The following is a 21,032-nucleotide window of genomic DNA, read 5'->3' as shown; positions in this document are numbered from 1 at the left end:
CATCGAATTTTTGGAGAGTCTTGTGGGTAGCTGTAGGCTGAGGGAACACCGTGAGGTGTGGGGGGTGACTGGAACCATAGAAACCAGTGTTATCTTGTTAAGTTCTTGCATTCTTGTATTGATTTTGGGAAATATTAGTAGGGTTTTATCAGTCTCCGGAAACGTTTGAAAATTCAAGAAAATAAAAAGAGGGTGATCTGAGAAGGGTAATGATATGAAGTGTTGACTTGTTAATTACTTGTCACAGCAGCCTTGTAATGGGGTGTGAGGGTGATGGAAAGAAGTGGAGCAAGCTACAAGCATTGCCAAAGGATAATCATTCATAATAGAAACCCTAGGGTGCTTACTCGATCACATGGATGTCCTTACCATTGATGAGAAGCTCTATTAACCTTGCTCTTAGGCAGCAACACCGCTTTATTAATTATATTTTGATTTTTGTGATTTGTTACATAGACCTATAAGTGGATAGCCGAAGTCCGCTTGCGAATTTGCATTTGTATCTTTTTTATGGGTGTCTGAAATCAAAGCTTTCTTCCTGGAAAATATTTGTATCTATTCGATAAGCAACTGAATTTGGATTCAGATAATTGCTTATTGGATAAGATAATATCTGGTTAAATTTTTATCCTGTTAGAGTAGCATGTTTTTGTTGTGTTAAACAAATATAGTATGTTTGAGTTTTAAATGGTGTCTCACCAAGTCACATTTTGACACTCACTAAAGTCTGAACTACTTGATGCTAATTAATAGGCTGAACTCACCCTAAACCCCGTCAATTGTCCATAGCCAATTGGCCAAACTCTAAAAAGGCTGATAAATCGGATTTAAAAACCGTTAATTAGTGCCATGAATTGGAAATTGGAAAATGGAAATCGGCAATCGGCAATTGGATCGTTTATTGGATTAGATAATTATCAGATATCCGATGAAGTTCTGGATTTGAATTTGGATACCTCATATAAATTTCCACCTGATATTGGATTGGAGTCGGATGGTGGTTTTGCTTATCGGATTTGGATACGAATAGTGGTGTATCTAAGCCGAATCCGACCCTATTACAGGTCTACTGTTACATGCCAAGGGCTTTATTTATAGCTTTACATAAGAAGTCCTGGTGAAATTAGGACTTCTATTTCAAATAGGACACCTACTTTCTCAACCTTGACTGCCTTAGATAACAATATAAAAATAGATTCAACTCCTAACAGACTCCTAATTACAGTTTGGTCCAGTTTGGTCCAGACTCCAGTCGGGCTGGAGTGGGACTGCCAAAAATCACAATATACCTCTGGTAACGGGTTGTGCTTCTAATGCTGCTGGGCAGCAAGCCTTGTTCTTCTTTCTGGCCTTGGGACTCTTTCTTGGGGTGGGTTTGGGGACCTACATCACCTTGGTTCTCTTGGTTCCCTCAATTAGGAGCCAGTTGCTCCAAAAGGGGCGTTTGGGGCTTACATTGAACATGAGCACACCATCTCAAGTGACCTCTCTAAGTTTATCATGTACCGGGACTACCCCCAACCCAGCTAAAGTACAGCCATTTGTTCCTTCATCTCAATATCATTATCCCAACACCAATTTTGTTTGCGACAATTCTTCACAGCTCATAATTCAGCCCTGTGCATATAAGTGGTCTAATGGCAGTCTTTTAAAATTTTCCTTTAAGCTTTAAAGTGATGCGTCAGTCACAAAGAGCTCTAGTCGCACCTGTCCACTTCATCTACATTGTTTTAATCCTTTGAAGCATTATCTGGATTGCCTTGCTTATTATTGATTCTAGATATCTAATGTGATCATTATGTGGGATCTCCCTTTCATCTATAATCATTACCTTAAGTCATTAATCCTTGCTTTCATCCCATTTACAAACAGTATTTTCTGCAAGGACTATATACCATGGTACCTTCTCTTGTGTGCCTCTAGTTAAGTCATCCATGATAAACACAAACAAGTAAGGGCTATTGGCTGATCTTGGTGTAATCCAACTGAGATTGGGAATTCACTGCCTTGGTCCCCACTCACCATTCTTAGTCTAGTCGCTGCATCAGGTGACATTTGAAAATATTTACATATTTTATATTAGCTGAAGCTCCCTTGGGACTTTGTGGTAGACTTTTCCAGATCTATTAACAAAATATGAAGATCTTTGTTTCCCTTTCCATGTCTTTCCATTAGTGTCTCTATTCTCTAATAAGTTGATTGCGTCCATATATGATCATCATGGCTTAAATCTTTCTCAGGTTAGATTCAATAACCCTCTCCCAGGATTTCATTGTGACTCATTAACTCTATACCTCTAGTTATTACAATTTTCGACATCTCCTTGGTTTGATAAATTCTACAAAACTTATCCTGTAATCATCACTCATCAGGCATTTTCCTATTGGTCAATATCTTTTTAAACAATTTGGTTAGCCAGGATAAACCTCAAAACCCAATGTTCTTCCACACCTCAATTGGCTTCCCATCTGGTCTTGGAGCTTTGGATATTTTTGTCTTTCTTAATGCCATGGTTGTCAAGACGACAAAGCAACAGAGGGTGACGGAAACCAAGGTGACAAGGTGACACTAGGTTGCCTTGACCCAAAGATGGGCCTAGGCGGATGCTTTGACAACCATGCTTAATGCTTTTTTCCCCCCTCCCTTTTCTAATATCCTGTATCCAAATTTTGCGTACATATTTGCACAAAGAGTTGACCCCTAGAATGATGCTTTTGGTTTTCATTTAGGAACTTGAATAGTATTGTTTCTATCTATCTTCAACATCCCGTCCTTAAATCAATACTCAATTTATCTAATCAATTCTTACCTGCTGAATGGTTGCAATCCAATGTCATGTGGATAAATTCTCAAATATTTCCAGATAAAACCTGTGAGACTTACAATATGGTGAGGATTTTGCTGAACTGTTGGTGATGAAAATTTTTGATATGGGAACTAAGAGACATGCCACAATGACAATATCTTTTCTGTTCAAAATTTGCAGTTTATTTTCTCAACTGCCATTGATGGGAAAATCAAGGCTTGGCTGTATGATAATATGGGCTCCAGAGTTGACTATGATGCCCCTGGACATGGATGCACTACGATGCTTTATAGTTCTGATGGAAGTAGGTAAGATGAGTGGAAACTTCAAATGGGAATGTTAAAACATTAATTTGGTTAGGATCGCATGCATCTGTGCATTCAATGGTAGATGGTAGATAACTCACAGTAAAGCTGTATTTTCAGATTGTTTTCCTGTGGGACAAGTAAAGATGGTGATTCTTATCTGGTTGAATGGAACGAAAGTGAAGGAGCAATAAAGAGAACTTATCTTGGATTTAGAAAGAAATCAAATGGGGTGGTCCAGTTTGACACAACACAAAATCACTATTTGGCTGCTGGTGAAGATCATCAGATAAAGTTTTGGGATGTGGACAATGTCAACATTCTCACAAGCACAGATGCTGGGGGTGGACTCTCGGTAGGTATTGTTTTAATTTTGTTTTTTATTATCAGCTAGTAAATGAGCTCATATTTAAATCAGATTTGTGCTTCATGCCTTCGATTGCTTCAGAGTTTGCCTCGCTTGAGATTCAACAAGGAAGGAAATCTTCTTGCTGTTACCACAGCAGATAATGGTTTCAAAATACTAGCAAATGCTGATGGCATCAGATGTTTGAGAGCAATTGAAAACCAGTCCTTTGAAGCACTGAGAGCACCAATTGAATCTGCTCCTGTGAAGGTTGTGATCATCCTTGTCATTGTCTTTCATCATCAATAGCAGATATCTTTGACGTGTGTCATTGACTGCCACTCTTCTCTTATATCCTGGTTTTCTGGTTCAGGTTTCTGCTGCTGCTGTGGGTAGTAATACTAATGCAATTATGACAAGAGTGGATCGTTTAGACAGAAGCTCTCCTGCGAGGCCAATTATGCCTGTATGTTGGGTAGATGCTTTACTGTAAATTTTTATCGTATTTTTATGAAACACCATATCTTAAATATGGCCAGGCTTGACGGCATACAGTCAGTCACTATGCCACACCTGCTTGATTACGACAGAATAGTATTCATTTCTACTAGTTCTGTTGCTTCCTGAGCTCGACTTACTTAGTGGCTTTTATCTCTGCATTTAATTTTATAACCTACTGACATTTTTATGTGCATATTTATATCATTTCCAAATAAATCGAAAGAATGGGGTTGATTCTATGGCTAGAAGCATAGAAAAGTCAAGGTCTTTGGATGACGTAACAGATAAAACCAAACCATGGGAGTTGACTGAAATTGTGGATCATGGTCAATGCCGAGTAATTACCATGTCTGAGAATGCAGATCCTGCATGCAAGGTGTGCCATCCTTAAATCATATCCAAAGTTTTCCATATATTACTTACATCAACTTTCCAATGGAATTTTTCCATTTGACCCAGGTTGTACGTCTGCTTTACACAAATTCTGGTGTTGGTATTCTAGCCCTTGGGTCAAATGGGACTCAAAAACTGTGGAAGTGGAGCCGTAGTGAACAAAATCCAAGTGGCAAGGTAATGGTTTGACCTATATATTTTATTACTCTCATTATTATTATTATTGTGTTCCAAGAGATACTTTTCATGAAATTTTTGGAAGAAAAAGGGAAATCTGAGCCATTGAGGGTTTAAGGCCACTGCAAGTGTTGCTCCTCAGCATTGGCAACCAAGTAGTGGTCTTCTTATGACTAATGATGTGTCAGATGACAATCCTGAAGAAGCAGTTCCATGCATAGCACTCTCAAAGAATGACTCCTATGTAATGTCTGCTTGTGGGGGGAAAGTTTCACTTTTCAACATGATGACTTTCAAGGTAAATTTTCTATGTTTTAGATTTTGTGTTTGTATATTTGCTGCAAAATTTGAAAATGTTGAAATTTTCATGTGATTGGGAATGGAATTCTGTTGGCCTGCAGGTGATGACGACGTTCATGCCCCCTCCACCACCGTCAACCTTCTTGGCATTTCACCCACAAGATAATAACATAATAGCAATTGGAATGGATGATTCTACAATCCACATTTATAATGTTAGGGTAGATGAGGTAAATAGTGCGGACCCTCTGAAAAGGTTTATTGTGAGATCATGAACTCTTGTTTGATCGGAGGTAATATTTGTTTTTCCTTTCAGGTTAAAACAAAATTGAAAGGTCACCAGAAACGTATAACTGGTCTTGCTTTCTCAACCAACCTAAACATATTGGTTTCTTCAGGAGCTGATGCTCAGGTAAGTTTTACTTGACCTGCTAATGTGTGTATCTTGCAATATGCATATCTAGCTCTCTGTTAAACATTATGTTTTTTGGTTGAGCTGTTTTTATGATGCTTATAATGTTTCTTTCTGTTTCACCCATCCCCAGGTTTTGAATCGGGGGCCATGCATTCCGTTAAGTCTTTAGTTTTGCCAGTGTGATGGATATTGTGTTGCACCAAGCATTTATGGGAATGTTTGAATGTTTGTTGAATTCCATGCGGTGATTCTAGGCTGCGACATGCTTAATTGTACTGTCTTCATTAAATGGGCTAGGTGCTTGCTGTGAAGTTCAGATAGCCATGTATATATATAACAGGAACACTGCAACTACTATGAGCCTGCCTTTTCTTTTTTTGGTTTTGGGGGGTGGGGAGAGGGATCCATCTGTTCCATGCCTGGCTACTTGCATTTATGCAGATATACTTAGTTAGTTGCACAATTTATATATGTTATTTGTTAATATTAGGCATTTTCTGTCTTGAGGTCATTTCTTATTGCTACAAGATCATATTTGGTTGAGATAATGAATACTCACGGCTCTTGATGCTGTCTAGAGAGCTGCAGTAGAACTTGGTTGTACATACGTCCTATCTTGGGGATCCTTGAGCATTTTTCCTTCTGCTGTTGGGTGTCTAGATTAGACCTGTGTGTTAGAAATATGAGATACTATGTATGTAATTCTGTAACTGCCCTATTGTTGTTTGCTATTTGCTTAGACTTTTAGGCTTAATTAGTTAAAAGTTAGGAAGTATATTTCCTTTGTAAATCTCTCTTGGTTATTATAAATATATTAGTTGGCTGATACGGTAGTATGCGCATTATATGGCACAACCTTTTCTCCCATGGTTCTTTGGATCTCTCTTTCTTTTTCTCCCTTCTCCTTATCGTACTGGTGACAGATTGTGCGATTGTTGACATGATATCAGAGTTATAACCAGTTGCTGGTTTGATAGTCGTCTTTAGTTTTCCAAGTATTTTATGGTATAAATTAAGGTTTGGTATGAATCCTCTTGAGTGTCATGCTCTTTCGATTTTATACTGCTAGCTTTTTCTAGTTTGATATTTTGTGCAAGTCCAGAAGTGAAAAAAGATTGCTCATAGTCCTATTTTGTTTGTTGATCTGAGTCGTGGACTTGATCGAGAAGACGACTTTTTGGAATTTTCTGTGAGAAGGATTTGTATCTATGTCTTGCTGAATCAGTTTTCTGAATTAGAGGACGATGGCTATCAATTTTCTGCCTTTGTTTCATGAGGAAGAAGACTTCCTCTTCATTGTGTCATTTTCTCCTCTTGATTGAATGGTTGAAGATGGTTTGCTGTTGGTTTCTGCTGCTGGTCAATGCTGGAGATGGGAGACTGCCGTTTTGAGTCTTGAGGTTGAAGACGATGGGCTTTCTTATTTAGTTCATAATTCGATATTTAATTCAAAAACTTGTTTGTGAAATTTAAAAGTAACCGCAAGCGCACGGTATCGTGTAGCTAACGGGTCGATCTCAAGGAGATATACCACTTAGAATTCAAGTTCTTAATAGTAATGCGAGAGTGGAATGATTCAATTTTTGTTAACTAATTAACTAAACTAAACGATCCTAATCTATACGTCTAATGCAATCGAATTGAAACGAAAAATAAATTAAACACAATCAATGCATAAATAAAAGACAGGAAAAAAAATGCGAACAATAAAAATAAAAAGGAAAAAAAAGTAAAACCAGTTAGTATGTTAAAGTAGTCAATAAAATTTAGTTCATAGCTAAAATGCAGATGCAACACCACCCATCACCAGAAGCAGAGGCACGACTGTAGGCTTGCTCCGGTTATGTGGTCCGAGATGATGAATGAATAGGCAGAAAGTAAATAACAGAAAGTAAATAACAAAGCAATAAAAGGAAAAGGAAGCCTTAACCAAAGAGAGGCACGATTGTAGGCATCTCTGATCAAGGATCCAGGGGAAGGGAGAACAATAAATAATGCTGAAAGTGAATCCTAAATTAAGAATATGGAGGGGTAGATAGAAGCGGGAATGGAGGGAGGAGAGAAGATTAATAAAGAAGGTTACTTGCGAATTGAACAAATGATTCAAATCTCAACCAACCCTAACAATCAGATCTAGATCTAGAATAATCTAAATCTGCAATTGCTAAACCCAGAAAAAAACGAATTTAAAAACTTGAAACTTGAACTTGAATTGCATTACATAAAAAAATTAAACCTAAACATTGAATCTAGAAATTTAAAATCTCACAAATGCAAGCAAAGAAAACTAGAGAAAGCCTAAATAAACTGAAGAGAGAAGAAAGAATGCTTCTACTAAGCTCTAGAACATGTTCTCTTTTGATGGAGTATGCTTTCCTTTTATAGAGTTTACATGAGATATGAAGCACGGCTGAATTTGAATAAAACTCAGGGTTTCTATCTGACTCAGCCAATTAGGGTTTTGACGTACTAATCGCGCCGACTTAGAGAGATCAGATGCATAATTCCACCGTTGGATTTGAGGTTTAAGTATTCGTGAAGCTCTCCTCCAAAAATCAGCACGATCGGACATTAGATGACCGTTCGATGAAGGGTTTGATCGAAACTGGACAGAGGCATTCAAAAACGGGATTTTTCCTCTTTTTTCGTTCTGAATATAATTCTTTTTCCTCTTTTTCTTTCTTTAATTAAATCCAAGATAGGAGATAAGATATTGAGGTATGCAAGGACTCTTTTCCATTTGGACTCTCTCAATAATATCTCTGTATATTTGATTTAAAATCTCAGCCGTAGATCAAATTTGCCTTCTTTATCTCTTCAATATTTCGGAGTTGGCCCATAATCACACATCTCTAGCCCATCATGCTCCAGATCAGGCCCATTTTCGCATTTGAGAATTTGAATGAACTTCTTGACGTGTAAAATAGCATGATTCAAGCCCAAAACTCCAAATATTTGCTTAAATCTTGAAAAGTCCTAAAATCTGCAAAAACAACATAAAACCCAAGGTAACTCCACTTTAAGTGTATAAAATGCATGCTTTATGCCCTAAGATTTCACACATAAATGTGCTCATCAGCTATCAATTTTCTGCCTTTGTTTCATGAGGAAGAAGACTTCCTCTTCATTGTGTCATTTTCTCCTCTTGATTGAATGGTTGAAGATGGTTTGCTGTTGGTTTCTGCTGCTGGTCAATGCTGGAGATGAGAGACCGCCGTTTTGAGTCTTGAGGTTGAAGACGATGGGCTTTCTTATTTAGTTCATAATTCAATATTTAATCTGTGGTTGCACTGCTCCAATATTTGACTGCTGCTCTATTCTGTTGCTATAATTGCAAATGTTGATTTATCTTCCTTTTAGATTGAAGCAGTCTCGTTGAAGCTTACAGTTGTTCCACCAAGTTCAATCTATGTCAGCAAGCTATATGGTTGAATATTCCTGGTTCAGCAACAACGTGTCTTTCAGAGGAAATCCAGAACAACGTTGTTGTCTTGGTTGATTACACCATTGTTTTTTTTTTTTTGGGATGATTAAATAATTCATTACCAAAGAGAAAATATACAATAGCACAAACAACAAGCAACCGACAAGCAAGATATAGCAAGAAAAAGCCTCAACTAACAAGCAACCTAAGAGGCATTGAGCCAAGCAAGAATTTAAGGGCACTAATAATAGCAAACTTGTTACATAGCACAAGAGATCCAAAACCATACTTTGCACATGACCAACTAGCAACAATGAGCCAAGCAAGAATTTAGGGCAAACTTGATACATAGCACAAGAGATCCATAGCCATACTTTGCATAGGGACCAGTGCAGCAGCATCACAATTGCAAGGGTAAGTAGCACAAGAAATAGATAAAGAACTAAGAACAGATTAGACTCCAAATAATTTGAGAGTTCAAGATCGATAGCTTTCATGGTTTTCCCCCAAAGCTAGAGAAGCCGTCAATGGCTAAACTCTTGAGTATTTGAAGCCAATCCTAGAAACAAGAAGGAAGAGAAGGAGAAACAAAGGGAAAAAGGGATGGGGACAAATCAGTTGGAAAAAATTCGGAGATATCAACAATGAAGGCCCTCATGGCTTCTCCCAAAGCTAGTGAGACAATCAAAGGCAAGAATCCTCAATGAACAAATTGAAACCATGAAATAGGAAGGAACGGGCAAGAGAAGGAGAAAGAAATAAGAGAACATTCGGAGAAAGAAGCTTAATGGCCCTCACGGCTTCCCCCGGCGCCAGACAAGCCATTAAAGACAAGAACCCCCGACCAAGAAAGAGAAAGAGAAGGAGAGAAGATGAAGGAGATGAGACCAAAATAGGGAATGAAACAGAACTTGAGAGATTGCAACAGTGGCTCTCAACGCTTTCCCCCTAAGCTAGAGAGACCACAGGAGGCAGAAATCAACAACATCCCTAGACAGAACCGGAGAATGGATCTCAGAAATGGAGGGGGAAGAAGAAGAGAATCAAAGGGGAGAACAAGCTACTGCCAGCGGCTCTCCGCCTCCAAAAAGGCCAGACAAGGAGAAAGCGAGAGAAGAAAGAGAGGAAGAGAGAAGGAAAGGAGACGGAGAGATGCATGGAGGAGGACCTCCGGCATCTCTCCGCCTCCAGAAACGCCGATCGGGAGCAGGCCACAGCAGCTGCAGCAATGATCCAAAGGAGCTACAAGACGAGAAGAAGACCAAAGGAGATCTGAAGAGGAGGAGGACCGGATCTGAACAGCCACTCCGACGCAGTCGCAGTCGCAAACGCTTTCGCTTACAGATCACCTGAATCGAAAAATGGAGGAGCAGCAGATCTGAAGAGGAGGAGGACCAGATCTAATGCAAACGCTCCGACACAACCGCACTGACACAGAACCTCCGGCGCTCGTTGAACCAGACGAAGATCTGTTGCAGTCACTCGCAGAACCTCCGGCGCTAGAGAAGAGACTGCTGCAGGACCCGATGAAGTCGTCGCCACTCGCAGAACTGATGCAGACGCTCGTGCTCACCGTCGCTCCCAGATGCAGTCGCTCGCTCACCGTTGCTCCCAGATGCAGACCACACCATTGTTTCTAAGGATCTAATCATAAGATGAATTTTTTGCTTGAGTCAAAGGAGTCCAAGAATTTGTCCTTTTTATTTTATTATTTCCAGATTCTTAGTTGAAGAAGTTTCCCCTTTGTTTTCGGTGGTTCAGAGGCTCAGATCTTAGAGCCATGACTATCAAGGTAGCAGATAGTCACAACTTCAAGATCAATTCCTTTTCTTGGGTTTAAGATAGTTTCTTTTGAAGTTCTTCTCTCTTCTGATTGAGATTATTACCCTGTCATTTCTCTTAGTCTACTTTTTATCTCCCTATTTTCATGATTTGCTGCACGTTACATGATACATCCTTTGACTTGCACTTTTTCAGATTTAACTTATTTGGTACTTATTGTGTGAAATCCCATCTTTAATTGTTACCCATACCTCAGGTTATTTATGTGTTTTTCCTTCCAAGCATGTCATCTGTCTGTAAATCCAATTCCCTTCATTATATTTTACTTTATTTACCAATGGCCCCTTTGAAAATTTTGGTTCATCATAATATTGCCATTAGTTCTTTAAGTAGGGCAAAGTTGTTGGTTTTGTAAGCCCATGAGTTATCAAACTGGTTTTGGAACCAAGGATATATACATTATTGGGGATGTTTGCTTGGACTAACAAAGGATTTGAGTTGGATTGATGGATTAATTACTAAGTTGCCATTATCTTATTTGGGAGCTGATGTAGGGCAGCCTTAGGAACTAGGTTATTCTACTAGGAAACAAGATCTAAAGCTAACTAGGAAACTAGGAGGGGTAGGAGAGGGGGTTGCACAGCACCCAGACCAACAAGAGAAAATCACTGTGGAATATAAATTTGGTAATAAAAATATATAAATAGTGTTCAAAAAGTATAATTCCAAGACACAAGAGAGAATAAATCAGATTTAACTGTCATTCCACATACTAGATAACAAGGGGGTGGGGGGATATTGGGCATTGCATTCAAAACAATTAAAAGTGCAGCAACGCTTCATAGGCATCAATTAATCCATTCAATATGGGGTAAAGTGCATGAGAAATATTCAAATCTCAACTCTAGACCTAACTAACTCCTAAACAAATCACCAAGTAGGATTAGCAAAAAAATAGAAAGTAAGGATCCAGCAGTCCAAGGATAATTTCAGCAACCGCACGGTATTGAGAAGTTGCTGTAAAGGGAAAGAGGGGAAAGGGAATAAATAAATAAGGGAAAATTACCTGGTAGGCAAGAGGCTACCGCAAGGTGGGAGGAAAGCTACAAGCAAACAAAAAACAGGGGAGGGGTGAGGCTGTTATTGGATAAGAGGGGGGGGGGAGAAAAGGAGGAGGTTGAACAGTGGTTAGAAAAAGAAAAAAAAAATGATTGTAGAAAAATAACTCTACTGTAAGGAATTTATGACAGGAAAAAAAAAGCTAGACAAAGGAGGAGGGGGGATGGTTCAGGCAGAATTTTCTGCCATAAGGGTGGTTCTGGACAGGAAAAGGAAGGTAAAAGAAAGGGTGGGAAAAGAAAAATCCTGGCAAGAGAATTGCCGGACTAGAGAGAGGAAAGGGTGAGGGATTTCTTCATACCAAGAGGAAATCGAGAGGAAAAAGAAGAGCAGCTTAGCAGATGAGAGAGAAGAAAGCTCAAGGAAGAGACTGATTGTGCAATATTTTCCTTCTAATTTTCCGTCCTCCATTTTGGTGCTCTAGGTGCTAATAAATAAATAAATAAATAAAACCTATATAAAATACCCTTAATGAATTAAAGAAGAATATCCATTTACTATCCTTACAAAAGAATAAGCCCAAAACATAACCCATATGATAAAAAAAATGTGGACCATGGTCCACACATAAGTGGCTACTGGGTCTCCTCAAAATTCTTGCCAATCCAAGCCGAAAGGTTCCTAGCTGGTCGCTCTGTCTTTGGTAGTAGTGAACGATGGATGGACGTGTGATGTTCCCAGCTAGACCATGGACTGCATCGGTTTGAGATTTCATTTCTCACTGTGTGGGGATGATTGAAGATATAATGGGATTTGTTGTTCTTAGATTTTGGTTGTTTTCTGTTCATATGTCTTGATACACATGAGTGGGGAGATTGAAGATGTCTATCACAAGCAATTCTGTCTTTTTTTGCTGGATTTATGGGCTCAGAGTAAATGTGCTTTTTGTTGGAATCCTTCCTCAAGATAGGCTTTTGTGTCGCAATTTATGGGTTTTTCTGTGTTGTTTTTTTTGCTCACAGAAAGAAACATCCTTAGTACTAAATCTCACAAAATTCCGTCTATCATGATTGCTTATTTGTTTAAGTCTTTAGTTATTAGTATCCTAGTTTGAGTGAGTTTTCTATTCAGCTTTAGGCTTGATTAAGCAAGAGTTATATTTCTTTTGTAAATATATGTGTTGGCTGATATGCTAGTACGCACATTCTACTGCACTACCCTTTTCTTCCATTCTTCTTTGGATCTCTCTTTCTTATATTTCTTATATCTTCTCTTGACGAGTACATGTTATTTTGGGCTTGTTTACACTATAAAGTGATAGTCAGGAAAATTTTTCTTCCTCTTTGCTTTATAATATATATATATATAGAGGGGGTTGTCGGATTTTATGGATCGCCGGTACGATCCCTTTTTTGTTTGTTTGTTTCAAGGAGTATGCCTGAATTCTGGAGAATCCATCTGTCTCACCTCCACTACTGATTGTTCAATTGTCTGAATTCTCTGCCATCTTATGTCCTATAAGCCAAAGCACATGGGACTTACTTGTGCTGCCCTATAATTGGCATGGACTCTAGGCCTTTACACAGCCGTTGACAGACAATTCTTATTCATTAGCTTTGGGATAGGCACCTTTAACTCTACTCCATCATTTTAGTCATATTAGAATAGTTTATCCTGATATTTTTAGGGATTATTTGACATCTGTTTTCGTTAGAGAATCAACACCATAAACATGCAGCGCTTTGCCTCACCGACTATTTCACGGGGCTTTTTAGCATACACATATCCTACAGTTATCTTCTCAGACTATTCATCAGGGATTATTTAATAACACTGGCCGTCACCGACAGCAGAGGCACGACTGTGAGCATGCTTTACGGTTATCCAGTCCGAAGAAAAGAAAGAAAAGAAAATAACAACAAATTCATATTTAATATCTTACTCTAGGCCCATCCTTAAGAATTAAAGAAAGAAACTTACTGAAGGAGGCAGCAGCCTTCTTCTTATCATATGCTGTTGGGCTTCAAAGTTCAGAGGACGAGAAGCAGAGACATCTGTAAAGTTTTCTAACAAGGAGATTTTATTGCTAACATTCATTCTGGTTCTCTACATGTACATAACCTCGCTTATATAGGCGAGAAAAAAGTAGTTCGTAATGCAAATGCAAATTAAAGCTAAATGAAAGTTACATAAAAGTAAAAAGAAAATTCACATCCTGTGGCTAAGAGGCTCCTGCTTAAATCTGAATTCCTTTATGTCGCCATCATAAAGGAGACGTGTCAGAATCGCATCAGAAAGGAATCATTTAATCCTTAGTGATAAGGATTACTTCACCTCATGCCATCGTGTGTGTTGATGTGTTGAAATATCTGGTGACGTCTTCTTCTTCTCGAAGAGGGCCAATCTATACGTGGCATCTTCATCGACTTCTGAGAGAAGGGAGGTGCCTTCATAGCTTCCACGTGCAACAAACTTATTCTTTATCTTTTTCTTGGTCTTGGCCAAATATCTCTTGAGTGGGTGTACCACCTTTTTTAACTTTGATTTTGGAGGTTTTGTTCTTGGTAGATTTAACCTCACATTAAATTGTATAGCGTTCATTTATCAGTAGCGGAGGGTCCACCATCTTCCGCCATAATCTTCTTCATATCTTCAAGCATGGTTTCGATTGTCTTGACATATGCTTCCATCTTTGAGTATCCTTGTAACTCAGCATGGACAAATTGTTGGGCTGGGTCTCGGGGTTTCCGATTTTTTTCTTCAAAGGCCTTGTGGATTTGGGCCTCATTCATCTATAGTAAATCTTTTGCCTAGAGAAGGCATGTCATAGTGTCATGCTTTTCTCGATCAAGCTTCTGATTCTTTAATCTCAATGAATTAACTTCTTCAACTAGCCGAGAACAGTGTGCTCTACAAGTATCAAGACCTTGTACCAGATCTTGCATCTCCATCTTTGTGACGGAACATTCATCACAAGCGACAAGTGCTCCTTTGAAATCTTTTTGGTCTGATCTTTCAATTTTGTGATCTTTATAAAAATTAACTCCAACTGTCCTTCGAGCACAGTCAAAGGCCTGTCCCAAATCTGTAAATCCTTGATATAAAGGATTTTTGAAACCTTTGATGAACATGGCCACATCAGACCATGATGTGAATTTGCTTTTTACTTTTATGTAACTTTCATTTAGCTTTAATTTGCATTTGCATTACGAACTACTTTTTTCCTCCCTATATAAACGAGGTTATGTAATGTAGAGAACCAGAATGAATGTTAGCAATAAAATCTCCTTGTTAGAAAACTTTACAGATGTCTCTACTTCTCGTCCACTGAACTTTGAAGCCCAACAGTATAAGATAAGAAGAAGGTTGCTACCTCCTTCAGTAAGTTTCTTTCTTTAATTCTTAAGGATGGGTCTGAAGTAAGATATTAAATATGAATTTGTTGTTATTTTCTTTTCTTTCTTTTCTTCGGATTGGATAACCGTAAAGCATGCCCACAGTCGTGCCTCTGCTGTCAGTGACGGCCAGTGTTATTAAATAATCCCTGATGAATAGTCTGAGAAGATAACTGTGGGATATGTGTATGCTAAAAAGCCCCGTGAAACAGTCGGTGAGGCAAAGCGCTGCATGTCTATGGTGATGATTCTCTAACGAAAACAAATGTCAAATAATCCCTGAAAATATCAGGATAAACTATTCTGATATGACTAAGATGATGGAGTAGAGTTAAAGGTGCCTATCCCAAAGCTACTAAATAAGAATTGTCTGTCAATGGTTGTGTAAAGGCCTAGGGTCCATGCCAATTATAGGGTAGCAGAAGTTAGTCCCGTGTGCTTTGGCTTATAGGACATAAGGTGGCAAAGAATTCAGACAATTGAACAATCAGTAGTGGAGGTGAGATAGATGGATTCTCCGGAATTCAGGCATACTCCTTGAAGAATTTATATATATATATATATATATATAAATTTGATAAATATATCCAATGAAAATTCAATTTTGTGGTCTCTGTGCTTTTTAAACATAAAGTGGGGTGTCAGTGCTTTAAGGCCTCCATTTTGGGGTGCCAGTACAATTTGTTGTTCTTCTTTTGATTTCTCCTAGTTACATTCATGCCATTCCAATCCCAATTTTATTATGGATTTATCATTCTTTTCCTTTAATTACTAATAACCACTTGGAAAAAACTCTGGTTTGTTGAAAATTTTCCCTTATATCTCTACTTTGGGTTGATTTGTTGATTTGTAAGCCCATGAGTTATCAAAATTGGTTTGGAACCTAGGATTTATGTTATTTGATGTATTTGCTTGGACTCAGCCAACAATTAAGTTTGAGTGGTGGATTAATTACTAATCTGTCATTATCTTATTTTGGTGGACCATGGACCGACCATGAGTTTGGGATTTTATCTAGTGACATGTTGATAGAAGATTTATGGAGATTTTCTTTTGAGATTTTGGTCTTTTTTGGTCATGTGTAATGCTACATTTGAGAGGGAGATTGGAGATATCTACAGTTCAATGTCTAACATGAGAAATAGTCTGAATTTTATGGACTCAATAGCGAATATCATTGTTGATGGAGTGCTTTCCTTGGAATAGGCTTTTTTGTAGTCATGGCAGCTACACTTTTACGAAATGATTGTTGTTGGAGTCCCTTCCTTGGGATAGAATTTTGTGTAGTTACTGGAGTTACACTTATATGAAAATTTTATGTGTAGCCAGGGGAGTTGCATTTTATGAGATTTTTTGTGCAAGAATTGGAGCTGCAATTTATACTTTTATATAACTGTCCAGTGCTATGTTTTGTGGACTTTTGTTGCTATTGGATGTTGCGTTCTGTGGCTTTAATTGGGAAGGGTGTTTCTTGTCATCAATAGGTGCTGCATTTTTTTGTCTTTCTTGGGAAGACATGGAATTACGAACATTTGATTGAAATGTTGCTTTGAGCACGTTGGTGTTTGATTGCTACGCGGTCAAGAATGGTTCTACCTTTCAAGTTTATTCTTATAGGTCCAAGTGGTTTATCTTTATGTATACTCCAGCTTGAGGGGGAGTTTTAAGAAATAAGGGCAAAAATATGAGAAACCAGGCAAAAATATGAGAAACCAGGCTATCGCTAACTAGTGATAAGCCTTGAAGCTGTGATTGAGTTGGTTTTGGACTTTTGAGTCCTATTCTATGGATGAAGCACAGTTGTTTGAGTAATCATCTCTTTCTTACAACACACTGAAATATCTGTTTCCGACATTCGGTCAGTTGGTTCAAATCCATATGGATAGGCACCATGGGGGAATGACCAGAGGTTCATCAAGTCTTTAAGTCCTTGCTTCCCATAATGGGAGTAAAAATCTCATGGACTGCTTAAACTGGTTGGGTGCACTTACCTGGGAATTGAGCTGCCAGCAAAACCTGAACGGGAGTGCTCAGTAAGTAGCAACGGCTTAACTAGGTGGATTATTGGAGTATTATTCCCTGATGGGGGTTGGGGTGGGGGGACATCCTCTTAAAAAGATGGTGCTTATCAATAACTCAGTAAAATGAAAGGGATCCCTCCCCCTGCCCACGCTCCTCTTTCATCCATATCTATGCTAAAATCATTGCTTGCCAGATAAATTCCCTCCCCCCCCCCCCTTCAGTGGATCATTTGGGGATCTGGTGACATCTAAATGATATGCTTATTTATTTGAATTGCTACTACCATTCAATGAATCACATGCATAGATTAGGTCTTTCTTCTAGTTTGATACAAATGGAGCTGATTGGAGGCGACTGGCAAGGATCCATTTAGCTGACCCCCAAATTAGTTTATACAAGACTCTTTTTATTAAGTTCTAAAGGATCCATGTACCCCATTGTTTTGGGGAAAGGCTGAGTTTCTGTTGTCATCTGTTGTTGCTACTACTACTCTTTAATGACTCAGTGAGCCATGCTAATGTTCTTTTCTCTTTTTGAATGATATCGTTGTTCTTTTTAATCAATACAATATCGTTAATCATCAGAAATTGTGGTTCATTGTGGCACGTGAGATTGATATTTGTCTTGCAGGGATGATTTTCTTTCTACGTTTTGCTATCAACCTGCCATCTCTTGTGCAAATCTTTGACGTGATTGTGGAGCTCTTAGAGTAGAAATTGAGGAAATAATCCTTTTCTATTGGTTTTTACACCAACTTGATGAATTTTACAGTGCTTCTTTCTCTTATTCTGTCATCCTGATGCATATGATGAGCTCATTTTGTCCATTGTATCTTCCATTCATTATCTTAAACTTTATAATAAATTTGCTTGTACATGGTAAATACATCCTTCCTCAATTAGGCACGTGCATTTGGGTGTGAGACAATCCCATGTAGCAGTTGATCGTATTTCGTGTTCTAAAATGGAAACAGATTTAGATAAATTGTTCACAACCATCTTGATAACAAAAGGAGAGGCAAATTTGGTACTTTAGTTTGAATAACCTCACAATTCTTGTGTGCAGCTTTGTGTATGGAATGCTGATACATGGGAGAAACGGAAATCAATTACGATCCAACTGCCTGCAGGAAAGGCTCCTAGTGGTGACACTCGAGTACAGTTTCATTCTGATCAGGTCCGCTTATTGGTTACTCATGAAACACAACTTGCAATATATGATGCCTCCAAGATGGACCGCATACAACAGGTAGGAAGCTTCTCCAATGCGTGTGTCTTTGTGGCAGATAATACATTTTTATGAGGCCCAGATAACACATTCTTGTATGGCCTGTTTTTGCAGTGGGTGCCACAAGGTGTACTTTCTGCTCCTATATCTTGTGCAGTATACTCCTGCAACAGTCAGCTAATTTATGCAACCTTTTGTGATGGCAATATTGGTGTTTTCGATGCTGATGGCCTGAGATTAAGATGTCGTATTGCTCCATCAGTATATTTGCCCCAAACGGTATCAAGCAGGTCAGTGAGGCCATCTTGCCTACTCTCATTCTTGCATGTCTTCGTACATTCTCTGCCATGCACTGGTTTATTTTTATATTATCTGATTGCCTGTATTATTGTATTTAAGCATGTTACCGTTGAGTTTCTACTCCAATGAACATGGCAGCTGTAGTTCTATTTTCTTGGTATTCTGATTTTTTGAATGTTTTGTCAATATTTATGGATGCTTAATGGGTATCCACAGCCTATTGTCTGCTCTATCTGCAAAATTTGATTGCTCCAGATGAAAAATTGGAAAAATAGTACTCTGGCTATTCTTGTCCTATATTGTCCTCAACACTCAGCATCTTTTTCCCAGTTGACAAGAAAGCTTGCACTTAGGGTTGGTGTTGCATTTTGGTACCCAAAAAAATAGGAAAAAAAGTAAATAAATAAGAGCAGCTCTTTATCCGCCCTTGGACCTTGTCATTTTTTGTTGATATGATCAACTTCTGCTCTCATATTTAATTTGCTAAAATCTTTTGAGTGTTCCTCGAGTCCCAACTGAATATGTACCTCTTTGTTTTTTTGGTGCTTCAACCTGCAACTTTGAAATGCATTTTTGTTGCAGCCACAGCGTATATCCCCTTGTTGTTGCATCACATCCTCAAGAACCATCTCAATTGGCTGTTGGGTTAGTTGATGGATCAGTGAAGGTAATAGAGCCTGCAGAGTCTGACGGGAAGTGGGGAGTTACTGCCCCCATAGATAATGGGATGCCCAGTGGCCGGACAGGAACATCATCCACCACCAGTAATACAGCTTCTGAGCAGATCCAAAGATGAGTGTATCAATGTAAGTTATTTTCATTCATCTCAATTTGTATCTGGTTAGTTGTAAAATAGTGGATTTTTAACCTTAAATAGTTAAATGAGTGCCTCAAGGAATACACAAATGGTTAGAGCAGGGTGGCACATGTATACTATGTTATTGCTTCTAATCAATGTCATATATATTCTTTGAAATTGTTGTCCGCCTCTCTTCCTGAACATGTTCTGCGACAGTCTATGACTTACATTTCATGCTCACGGTCCTATATATAAGCAAATTTGGTGCCGAAGGCTTCTGTACAAGCAGAGTCTTGGGGAAGGGGGCATTTTTTTTCTATGCAGCCTTAGCTTAATAATTTTGCTCACATTCCTACATCTACACATGAAAATACGATTCTTGTTCTTTGCACTTCCTGTTAGTGATTGTTACCTACAACTGAAAATCCCCCTGAAGACGAGGAATATTTCAAGCAGACAAGGCAGCTCTAGAAGCTTACATTTCATGCAAAGTGTGGCAAAATGACATGTCATTAGGATTTCATGAGTCCCTCTTCGATTGTGGATACAACCATTGGCCACATTCCACTCCTTGGCTTAGGGATTGAACTATTTGGAAATAGCACCGACAATTTAATTGGTCGATGCCTAACATGGCTACATCTGTGTGAAAGTAAATGCTCATTGTCCATGACTAATGGAAGGGGAAGGAGTAACGTCGTCTACGTTGAGAATATATTCCGTTCTAGTCGTGCATGAAATTAGAATGGCCGAATGGTTATCATTGGTGCAACAATAAATATATTATTAGACACTAATATTTATTAGTGTCGATGAAGGGGCAAGTCTTGGCGTAATGATTGGTGGATTATAATTGTAATCTGAAGGTAAGGTATGGAAACAGCCCTCCAACAAAAAATGATAGGTAGACCACACTTGTAACCAATACAGTATCAATTCTATATCACAAATATAATACCTGGTGCTATTTTTTGGGTAAGGTTGAGCCTGAGGGCTGGGTTATATTTGAGCGTGTGACTGGGCTTGAGCAATGCATACTATCACCTTGTGGCTTATTTTTGGTAGAAATAGCACAACAATATAGAATATCATTTTGTTGTTTCAAAGTTAGGTTCAGTATTAGAGTAATGGTTAAGCATCTAACTTCGACCAACCTTACAAAGTCGGCTTGTAAGGTGTAGGTTGAGGTAACAAGGTGTCGATTTTGGTCCATGGAGGACTGATTAATAGTTTTTTTGGATCTGAGGTTCATCAGGACTAGCTTATGAGCACTTCAACCGCATCCTCAGTGGAGCGTTATATAATTAATATAAGCGAGAGTTTGCCCCTGCACCTGAGAGAATTTGAACTCTAACTTCCTACATGGAAGTATTGGTCTTTTGTCAACTGAGCCACCCCTCAATGTTGTGGCCTGGTTGATAGTTCAAAACACTGTTCTAGCTTCAGAACTTCCTCAATTAGACTAGACCAGACCCAATCCAATCCAGAGAGCTAAGGCCTTTAAAAGATAACCAATATATGAAAGGGCTTCATGAGGACCATAATGAGCTTTAGATTTTGGGCCATGGGAGGCATTGGCCTGATCACTTGCAATGGGTATGCATCTATAACATAAGCGAGTGCTTGATAGCAGAAAGTGGTAAGTGGGGTAGCTAGCCACTAAAGTTGTCTGGATAATTTTATACCATGGATGTGGTTTGGTGTGGTGTAGTGGCCTCCTCAAGGTTGGTTGGAAGCTTAAACATTCAAGTAGATGTGGATTCTCCAGCTACAAAGCCACT

At 38.7% G+C, this 21,032-nt stretch overlaps 1 protein-coding gene across 1 annotated transcript in view; it reads left to right on the top strand.

Annotated features, from left to right (window-relative positions):
- Positions 1-20,284, top strand: part of LOC149010678 (protein TPR1-like) — a 31,250-nt gene extending 10,966 nt beyond the window's left edge. The window contains exons 15-26 of the mRNA XM_089163790.1: positions 2,987-3,114; positions 3,232-3,466; positions 3,560-3,727; positions 3,831-3,923; positions 4,182-4,334; positions 4,418-4,528; positions 4,647-4,826; positions 4,930-5,058; positions 5,145-5,240; positions 17,991-18,173; positions 18,267-18,442; positions 19,035-20,284. Of these exons, the coding sequence (XP_089019916.1) occupies positions 2,987-3,114; positions 3,232-3,466; positions 3,560-3,727; positions 3,831-3,923; positions 4,182-4,334; positions 4,418-4,528; positions 4,647-4,826; positions 4,930-5,058; positions 5,145-5,240; positions 17,991-18,173; positions 18,267-18,442; positions 19,035-19,248 (1,866 nt within the window). The 3' untranslated portion in view covers positions 19,249-20,284. The remainder of the gene's footprint in view (positions 1-2,986; positions 3,115-3,231; positions 3,467-3,559; positions 3,728-3,830; positions 3,924-4,181; positions 4,335-4,417; positions 4,529-4,646; positions 4,827-4,929; positions 5,059-5,144; positions 5,241-17,990; positions 18,174-18,266; positions 18,443-19,034) is intronic.
- Positions 20,285-21,032: the final 748 nt, after the last annotated feature.

This window comes from Hakea prostrata, chromosome 7 (assembly GCF_041222555.1).
Source record: "Hakea prostrata isolate BN-2017 chromosome 7, UWA_Hpros_2, whole genome shotgun sequence".
Taxonomy (NCBI): Eukaryota; Viridiplantae; Streptophyta; class Magnoliopsida; order Proteales; family Proteaceae; genus Hakea; species Hakea prostrata.
This window is presented reverse-complemented; position numbering and strand designations above follow the sequence as displayed.